Genomic DNA, 10,413 nt, shown 5'->3' on the forward strand with positions numbered 1-10,413 from the left:
ATTAGTGTATTAGTTGTCAGACACACCAAACCAGCTCTGTTTAAAGAGATGCTTAAACAGACTCATTGGTCACCAGTTCATCACACTCAGGTGTTCCACATGTACCAGCAGACAGCTGTCACACACAGGAAGTTAACACTGACACCAGATGATTTTGTGAGGGATAATTTTCCTTGCTTTCATGTAATCTCTAGAGACAGCTGATATAACCCAGCTACTCCGGCATTACTATCACTTGAGCATTGCTGAAATAACCATCTCATTACACACAGTAATGAAACTATTTTATTATAAGCAAAATCAGCATTTATATCACCAAGAAACCAGGACCTATACACTTTTCGAAGAGCTACCCATGTAGAAACTGCCGTACTTCAAAATCAACTTGTACTTCCAACTAGAGAAAAAAGTATGGAGTGTTACAAAGAAACAAAACCAAACCCAAAAGTAATCAGAAAAAAGCAGACTTCATTATGTAACATCTGCCAATATCCTGGTCCTTCCAGAAAACAATAGGCACTAGCTCCAATTCACAGAATTCCAAAATAAAAGTGATTGCTTTTTCAAGCTTGCTCAATATTCTCTGCTTACCAATTCCAGACATGCTGTTTTGGCAAAGACAATCTACTAGTCCACACAGTGTGCTCTTCAGAACCATTTTAGCATTTCCTTCTTCCAAAAAAAAAAAGAAAACAGCACAAAGTCACTGAGTACATATACTGCATCTTTGTAGGGAAAAAAAAAGGAAAAACATTAGGGGTGTGGAAGGGTGTCTGATGCAGTGAAAAAGCTACATAGACAACTCAAAGGCAACAGTAGAAGCATATCTGAGAACTTGGAGAAAGGCAGGAAACCATCTTCAGTATTCCGCATTGAAAGGGTAGCCCTTGTGATTTTTGCACCTGGAGGAAATCAAAAAGCAAAGATTATCTCATGCCTGAAAGACATTATATGCAGCTGTAACCACTTCAAAGAAGCACCACGGGGGGGAGATGAACCCTATAAAAGCAGAGCCAGTTCCTCTGTTTTCCTTGGTGACACTGTGTTTGCAAACAAAAAGATTTTGAGTGCCTTCTGTAGTTTGGGCTCCAAGCACCTCAGGTGATGTGCCCTAGGTGCTTTGCAGACAACTAACTCAGGATTTTGCTGTTTACTGAGAGAGGACCTTTTTTTTGCAGCCTTCCAACAAAGATTTCCTATCTGGCTCTAGGCTTTCAAGTTTTAAATCCTCCTGTTGCTTCCTGAGTGTTTGTCCACTTTCTCAACTCCTGAACAACATACAGGTTTTGTAACATGCTTAGGGGTCATGGCATAAAGACAAAATACCACAAGCAAAGTTAATCAAAGAATTTAAGCCTGCATCATGCTCATTTTTCCAATATGAATAAGAAGCTTCCTGTTGCAATTCCAGCTACTAAAAGCTTCTTGGAGACTGAACTGAAAATGAGGTTTGGTCTATGCTCACCCTGTTTTGGTTCATAAAATGAACACTGAAAACTCTTACTCTGGAAAGTTATTTTCAGGATGACCCCTTTGGAAACTGAGTTTGCATACTGTGAATTTAAATTAAGCCTACTATCTATAACTTCATATACTGAACTATGTGATAACTTGACAGTTTCTTTTCTTTAAGCTGTTACTTACATCATCATTGCACAGGCTCTCCAGTTTCTATTAAAGCTGAGAATAGTTGCCATCTCCTCTTTAGTCAATTCAAAGTCAAACACCTAATAAGAGAAAAAGCTGAAAATGACCTCTTTGACAAAAGAGTGCTTGTAAGAAAAAAAAAACAAACAGAACAAACAAACAAAACAAACAATCACAATATTAAAGAACAAGTCCACAGTGTACAGTGCTTGTTAGAAAAGGTGACTGTTTCATGAAGAGAAAGGAAAGAGACAGCTCTCTGGATTTCTGAGACCCCTCTGGAGGGAGGTGGGCAGGGAGAAGCAAGAATTAAAAAAAAAAAAGAAAAAATAATCAAGCTGCAGTCACATGTACCGGTTATTTTAAGAAGTTTGGAGAGCACTGAAGTGTTGCACAATGCCTACATCCTCCATCTGTGAAAGATGCATCCTTCTGTCCTATTCCAGAGAAACAGCTGCAAGAACTTCAATATTCCACTGAATGCAACTAAGCATTGGGAAGCAAAATCCTAATACTGGTTTCTGTCCAAGATCACTGAATCAAAAGCACTAACATAGTCCTGCTATCCATGAACCATTTTCTTAACAATGCTTGCTCTACATAAGTCTTTTGTGGTGTGCTACTGCATTCAGTCCCCAAACAAGCTGTCAGATGACTCATTCATGTGACACAGAACAGGAAGCATCACATAATGTGACTGCTCCGATCACCAGGACAGTGTTTCCAAAAGCTTTGTTCACCCCTGCTCTCCAACTGTAAATCTTAAATTCAGTCCCCATTAGACAGCAGGTAAACACATGGAGAGAAAAAGCCCAGCCCTCCTGTTAAAGTATCAGCTGGGAAGGGTGAGAGAGGATCTGTTTGCTCTGCAGGGAGAAGCTGCTCCCTGAAGGGCAGCACCCAGCTCGCTCCTAATCCCTCACCTTGGAGTTCTCCACAATGCGCTGCGGTGTGACAGACTTGGGAATCACAATCACATTTCTCTGGATGTGGAAGCGAATGAGAACCTGCAAGAGGCACATCACTGCGTCAGAGAGGGGAGGGTTCCTGTTCTAGGCAAGCAGAACCTGTTCCAGCAGTCATTCGATGTAAACAGTACAATTCAGCAGAATTAACCCGTTACTTGGAGCTGCATTTCAAATCATACCTGAATTCTAAGCAGCACCTTCTGAAGTGTAAACAGAGAAGTAGAGGAGCCCCACACTTTCTCCTCTGCCATGCAGTTTAGCAATACTCAGTTCCTTTCCTTCCCACCAAGACTTTTAGTAGGCTATTCAAGTGTTCACTTCTCTGCAACAGGACTTGAGATGGGAAGGCTGAAGCAACAATTGAAGATGGCTCAACTTTCTTGTGGTGGTCAGAGTGCCTCTGCAAGTGTGCACTGAAGGCCTCACAGTAAACACACCTGCATGGCTACTTAACACCACGGGTGACAAGGAAGGAAAAACCACCCTGTCCTTTACATTGTCATTAACTGTCCTTTATGCTGTGCTACAGGAAATGGTACTCTGGCACCTACTCACCTGTGCTGGGGTTTTGTTGTGCTTGGCTGCAATCTCTTTGATCTTGGGGTCATCCAGAAGGGAAGGATCCTCTGGTTTAGCCCTGCACAAAGGAAAGAAGATGAATGGCAAGAAATCTCCATAGATCCAACCTAGCAGAGATCTGTATCTGAATGAACCATTAATGCTGCACAAGTAGTCTCACTGCTTCAAGCATAATCCACATTAGCTTCCTTCCAAAGCAGTCTTACCATGGTCTGTCAGGAGAGCCAAGGGGACTGTATGCTGTCACAGAAATCCCTTTGGATTGGCAGTACTTAATCAGCTTCTCCTGGGTAAGGTATGGATGACATTCAACCTGACAACATAGAAGCACAGAGATTGACAGTGACTTAACTGCTTTAACATGTTCCAGGGACTGGTTTTTAATCAAAGGCTAATTTTTGTTTTACCTTGGACATTCTAAACAGTATTATGCAGCCTTTGTTTTCTGTATGCCACCACCCCTTTTCTACTATCTGTAGTTCTCCTTGCAATGAAGGGTTCAAGGGCTGTAGAAAAACTCCTTATAACTTTGCTGATGCAGATCATCTCCAACATATAAAATGACCAGCTACACAATTGCCTCAATGAGACAATTCAGTAAAATGCACACACAGGAGAACAGTAAAATCACAGCAACAGGATTACAGACCAGGAAGTATAAAGTTCTCTTTTCATCCTTAATTAAACATGCCATATATTTTTTTTTTTTTACAGCTACCATATTAACTTCAATGATAGTATTGTTTAATTTGGTTTTGTTTGCTTTGTGTCAATATTCACCACTGAACACCTCCAGTCTGCAAATGGTGACAACAGCTACCTGCTACAGATTTTAGACCTTCAACCCACTGTCCATTACAGCCTTTTTATAAATGCATGGGTACTTCATATGAATTTCCATAAGAATTACTACACAACAGAACACAGACTCCTTAACAGTGGATCTGTGTTCCGACAAGGGAATGCACAGATATGCAGTATGGAACAGAAACTACTCATGTGTCAGGAGGCAGTGAATGAACATGAATATTCGATACTTTGCATAGAGGGACTTTCAGGATAGTTTCACACCAGGGAGCACTACTTTTCTTTCAGCAGACAACATCAAGAACCATTTTGATGACGCTGCCATTCGAGACTCCTGCAGCTGCACTCTGAGGGAGGTCCCTAGAAACTTGTGCTGCTGGCAGGTGAAACGAGAGAGTGCAAAACATAGGATCAGTTTACAGCCCCAAGCACTTTATTTGTGGCTCTAGCTGCTTGCTGTTATCAGAAGCCTGCATGCCTGTTTCCCTTCTGAAACACGCTAGAATATTAAACAGAACGTGTAGCTCAGTTTTTGGGACAGGTTTATTTAGCTTCAGCAGCTCCAGAAAGACAGCTACTCAAGAGTATTCAATAGGCAGAATTTATATGACATAAGTAAGGCAAAGTAACCCTTACTGGAACTCACACTGAAAAACTTCTGAGCTAGTATTACATTTGAACCAGGATGAAGAGCCTATGATGTCCATTTAAATAAGCATCTTAAGATATTGCAATCTACACTGTGTGTGTGTAATTTAGAGTCAGATTTCCTTACTGAATTAAGTACTAGTATCATTGTAATGTAATTACTACCTTGTCAAATTAACTTCTCACCACAAATGAAACCAAACACACACCCTGACTGCATTGAAATTAAGAATGGGAATGACATGAAGATAGTAGATTACATGTGAAATATCTGCACAGAGAAAGTGTTTTCAAGGAAGCACTATCACTACTAGGCCAACTGGTAAGTGTTAATAACAGACAAGCTTTCAGGCTTGCAAGTATTTTTTTTTCAGAAGCAATAAATCATGAAGGACACGGACCAAAGATCTCTTGCTCTGGGTTACACTTGCTTATAGTAATCAGAGCTTGAGAACATTTACAAGTGGGAGAGGTCCAAGGTTAGTGACTTCTGTGCAAGAGACAAGGGGAATTATTATACAGTGATAGTGTCAATGAAGTGTGGCAGAGGTTGTAAGGTATCATAAAACTTACAGTAAGTTTTCTAAAAGTGCATTGGGACTGATAATGAAAAGACACATGAAAGAATCATTCCTTTTGCTCATCAGAACATTTCAGTTTTATGTTGAATAGACTTCCAGAGAACACTGCTATTAAGCTTTCTGAAAAAAAGGTGTTAAACCCCCTTTTCAGTACACATGTTCAAGCTGCCACAATAAATTACCCAGTTCTAGCAATGAGGTATCAATAACTGGGACTGCAGTCCTTCAAACACCATAGTAATCAAGGTCAAGACTAGTTAGACCTCACAGGAGTCTATCCTGGGACCTGTCCTCTTTAACAACTACAGTCATTTCAAACTTGAAGGCAACACCAAACTGGGGAATGACCAGTCAATACACACAAGGGCAGGGATGCCATTTCAGAGGGACCCACTCAGGCAGGAAGAACATGCAAATAAAAACCTCAAGGAATTCATTAAGGCTGCACATGAAGACCTGCACCTGGGAAGGAACAGCCCAAAGCCGTGCACCTGGGAAATAAAAGCCTCCTGGCAAGAACACAGGCTGGAGCCTGACTGCCTGCAAAGCAAGTATGCTAGAAACAACCTGGGGGCCATATTAGGCTGAGCTGGACATGAGCCAGCAGGGAGCCCTGGCAGCAGGAACACAGTAAATTGTGCAAAGTCATCATCTGTCTCTACTCACACTTGTCAGACTAACTTCATAATACTGTGTCCAGTTTTCCCCCCATTCCCAGCCCCCCCTCAGTAGAAGAAAGACTGACAGACTGCCACAAATTGAGCAGAGGAACTCCAGGATGGCTAAGGGCTGCCATCCTGGGAAAGCCCTTGCCATCCTGGGAAAGGCTGAGTGAGCTGGGCTTGTTCTGTCTGGAGAAGGGAAGGCTTCAAGCCTCCTAGCAGCAGCTTTCAGTACCTAAAAGAAGGTCATCCAAAGACAAGCCAAGCTCTTCAGTGTTGTGTGGAGGAAGGCATGAGACACAAACTGAAACAAGAGAGGTTGACACTGGATATAGGAAAACTCCCTCCCTCCACCATACAACCAAGGCAGGGGGTCAGGCAGCAGAGCAGACTTCCTAGGGAAGCTGTGCATCTCCATTCCTGCAGTTTTTCAAGATTGATAAAGCTCTGGACAAGCTGGTCTGATCTCACATCTGATGCTCCTCTGAGCTGTGAATTAGAGCAGATTATCTCCCAAGGTCTCCTGCTGTCTGAATTTTCCTAAGATTTTATTCAAGTGTTGCTTATGTACCCGGACACTTCTACTCTGTGGCCTACCTTGCAACTAGATTTCCTCCTTCCTCCTAACCCTCATTAAGTCTGTGAGGGGTCTATAAAGCATGTTCTTGATCAATTCTCTCAGTCATCAGCAACAGGAACTGGCCTCTCCACAGATGAGTTATGAAGAGGTCATCCAATTCTCTATACATACACCAAGTTTTAAGCTGTATCAATGAAGTTTTTAGACCTCATCTGAGTTCCCTCTGCTTCAACATCTACAGAAAGCAATTCTGGAGCCGCTCATTGTCAGATTTCCAGGCAGAAGTGCAGAAAATCCACAAAAAACCAGCACCTTGTACATTCACAAGCAGTTGGAAGGTGGGATTGAAAGAATATGCTGTGTATACTCCATTATCTCTTACTATAACCTTATTTCAAAACAAGATGTTAGCCATTCTTAAAAAAAAACAAGAAGTCACCATACAACAAAAAACACCACCATCCAAACATCTGCTTGCTGTCACTTTGCAGCTCACCTGGTTATTTGCAGGCTTGTATTTCAGTCCTGGCTTGTTCAAGATTCTTTCAATCTGCTCATGGTTGAAGTTGGAGATTCCAATGGCTTTTACCAGACCAGCATCCACCAGCTCTTCCATTGCCTAACAGAAAGAAACAAAATCAGCCTCTAGCACACAAGGCAGGGCCTGAAGAACACATTCTGCCTGATATGGCTTTGTTTCCTTCATGAGAAACCTGAAATAACTGTTCAGATTTTCAGAGTTCAAGTTTGAGGAAAAATTACCTGGATCACTCTTGTATTTATGCCTTATCTCCCCTGCCACCAATGCTCAAAAGACTCATTCTTTGAGATTGGGGATATTCACAGCAAGTTAGAAGTTGCAAGTAATGAAATTATAGTCAACAAACCACTGTTGTACCAGTGAGCCCTTACAAGTAGACCTACATACAAGAGACAGTTTAGACTGCTGAAGGTAATGAAAACATGGTAGAGACTGCTAAGACCAGAACACATTATTCTCATGCTGCAGCTAAACTTACCTCCCATGTCTGTAGAATATCTGTGTTGCTGGGGATAGCCATGCCTTTGTCATCTGTGGGGAACAGCTCCTCTCCTGCCTGTCAGGGAAGGAGAAAATGCTTGAAACACTCTTTGTTTATTATTGGGAGGCTGGGTTAACACCAGCTGAAGAACATACCACAGATTTGTACTGCAGGACAAGTAATACTTATTATTATACTAATTTATTAGATACTAATAGTCACTATTTACAGTCTCCAGTCTTTTTGTTTGTTTTTGCATGGTATTATGGCTTTTTTTTTTTTGCTAGCAATCAACCCAGTAAGGACAGGTACTTGTGGTGGACGCTGTGCCCTGTGGCTCATCAAAATCAAAATGACAAAACTAAGTCTCCACTTGTACTACAGAAAGTAGGACTATATAGCCAGTTTACAAAAATACACAGTTTGTATCTGGGTGTATTGAAGTGTTCTATTGGAATGTAAAATCAGGACCCACTTAGGACCTGGAACATGTTCAGCTTATACTGGACCAGATCTGCTGACAGGTCTCTTTCATGGGAAGACTCAGTGTTTAACTTGCTGGCACAGAGAATGTTAGAGCAGCCTGTGTCCCAGTTAGGACTACATGCCAAGTATCAACTTCACTCAAAACAGTTATTTTCCACTGATACATTATTACGCAACAACATATTTTCACTGTGATAGTTCTGTCCACATGAAACTCATTTTAAAATAATACAGATGCCATGGAGAACAGTTATGCCAGAAGCAAGAAGCATAAAGAAGATTTTGACCAAGTTCTAACTGAAAGACTAACCTTGGACAAATTCAAACTGCAACAGCAGTTCCTTCGCATGCAGTCAGTAAAAGAGTTAGGAACTAAAAAAGTTCAAACTTTTGAAATCCAAGGTCTGTGAAACACTAAGGCTTCTATAGCAAAGGTTAGTCCAATCTGTACTGTCTTAAAAGACTTAGTGATTAAAGACAGAAACAATCTCTTATGATGTGACTCCGTAACATGCAGAGGAAAGAACTTCTGTCAGACAGCAAAGTATAGCACCAAGAAGGAACCACACCGTTGTCAGCTGAGCATACTCTGCACTCATAAAAGGCAACACAGGCAATAATCAAAAGGAGAGAGATATAACTTCTCCTTGCAGCAGGGAAACCCACCCCTACTTCAAGGTCTACCTCTTCCATGATCAAAAGGGCAGCAGGTGCCAGGTAGGCAAGCATAAACCTTGGTAAGGTAAGGATCAACAGCCTGGTTCACGTGGCCACAGTGAAGCTGAGCAGCAGAGCAGTGCTGGCACACAGCAGACACGTGATGATCTGTAACAGCTGGAGCAATTGCTAGTCTATAAAGCCATATAGCTGCTCTAAACTGCCAATCACAACAGATAAAGCCAAGGGCATTGCTGTTACTGTACCTTAAAACCAAGAGGCCAGTGGATGAGGTAGAGATCCAGGTAATCCAGTTTTAGAGCAGTGAGAGTCTTCTGGCAGGCTCCCTTCACCAAAGGCTTCTCATGAAACGTGCACCACAGCTAGAAACAAAATGCCAAGGCACACTATAACCTCCTGGGTTAAATCTCTCAGAACCCTTCTGTACTGTTCAGGAGAGTGCCTGTCCTGTTCAGAAGGTGATGTGAAACTGGGTCATCCTACAGCTCTTCAAAGGGGGTTTGCTCTGTGAGCAGGATTGGCCTGTGATACTGGACAATATGTGCTGTGGCAGCACACTGCATAGTGTCCTGGTATACAGCTGAAGTAGTCTTGTTTTGTTCATTAAGACTTAAGTTAAAAAATACCCACTATAAGGTCAGATACTGGATGAAAAAGGACAGCATAACTTCATGCCAGGAGAAGCTGAAAGCATCACTTACATTTGTGACACATACTCTGCATAATTCTCCATACAGGATGAGGTAAAGTAAGAACCTTGTCTCAGGAGTGGTCTAAGTGATGTTCTGAATACTGCATCCCAGAGCAGGAAAGTAAAGAACTCGGACGTTACTTAGGAAAAAAAAAGGTGTCTCCTGGTATGCCCTATCACCAGATCCATACCTTACTGACGACAAAGAGGTCCTCTCGTTTCACAACACCTTCCTTGATTTTTTTCTGGATCCCTTCCCCAACTTCGTTTTCATTTTGGTACACGTAGGCACAGTCCAAGTGACGGTACCCAGCGTCGATAGCAGCCATCACCGCAGCTGTTACTTTCCCCGGTTCGGACTGAAAAAAAAAAAAAAGCGACGGTAGAAAAACAAAACAAAACAAAACAAACAAACAAAAAAACATAAACAAAAACAAAAACTCTAGTCAACGTATTACCGAAAGCCTTTCTCACAGCAAGATAAAATTAAGAAAGCCGCCCCATCCGAAGCAACCTGCGATTAAGATACAGCAAGGCAGGGAGCCCCGGCGGCCCGGCCGGGGTCACGACAGCGCCCGCAAGGTCCGGGCCGCGCTCCGGCCGCGCTCCTTTCCCTCCCATCGCCCCCCAACCACCCGCCGCCGGCAAGGAGAGCCCCGGTACCTTCCATGTGGCCCAGCCGCCAGCATGGGCATCTTGGCCCCGTATTGAAGCTGCAAACAAGGTGGCCATGGCGCGCCGACCACCACTACGCAGCCCCGCGCCGTCAAACGCGATTTAATGATGGGCCGGCCCGGCCGCCCGCCCGGCGCGCCTGTCCGGGGCGGGGCCGGGACCGAACCCGGGAGCGCAGGGACGGGGGTGGAGGAGGAGGAGGAGGAGAGGGGGGAGTGAGGGGGGATGTCTCTTCGGGCCCTGCGCTGGAGCTACCGTCCCGCGGTCGTGCTGCATCACCTCGGTCCTCTGGAGTCACATCCCCGGGATGGGGATGGTAGAGGGGACACGACATAAGAGCTGTCGCCCTAAGAGGTGTTAGCGGATCGTGTGCCTCAGGAAAAGGAAGG

At 43.3% G+C, this 10,413-nt stretch overlaps 1 protein-coding gene across 1 annotated transcript; it reads right to left on the reverse strand.

Annotated features, from left to right (window-relative positions):
* Positions 1–267: 267 nt before the first annotated feature.
* LOC103762492 (aldo-keto reductase family 1 member B1) lies at positions 268–10,082 on the reverse strand. The gene is made up of 10 exons (XM_018080317.3): positions 10,013–10,082; positions 9,541–9,708; positions 8,904–9,020; positions 7,492–7,569; positions 6,969–7,091; positions 3,401–3,507; positions 3,171–3,252; positions 2,571–2,654; positions 1,645–1,727; positions 268–902 (listed from the first exon to the last, which is right to left on the reverse strand). The coding sequence occupies exons 1-10, from the start codon at positions 10,079–10,081 to the stop codon at positions 860–862; spliced, it is 954 nt and encodes a 317-aa protein (XP_017935806.2). The 5' UTR covers position 10,082; the 3' UTR covers positions 268–859.
* Between the last annotated feature and the right edge of the window lie 331 nt (positions 10,083–10,413).

The sequence above is a fragment of the Manacus vitellinus genome, unplaced genomic scaffold, assembly GCF_001715985.3.
Source record: "Manacus vitellinus isolate BGI_N305 unplaced genomic scaffold, ASM171598v3 scaffold_5_pilon, whole genome shotgun sequence".
NCBI lineage: Eukaryota > Metazoa > Chordata > Aves > Passeriformes > Pipridae > Manacus > Manacus vitellinus.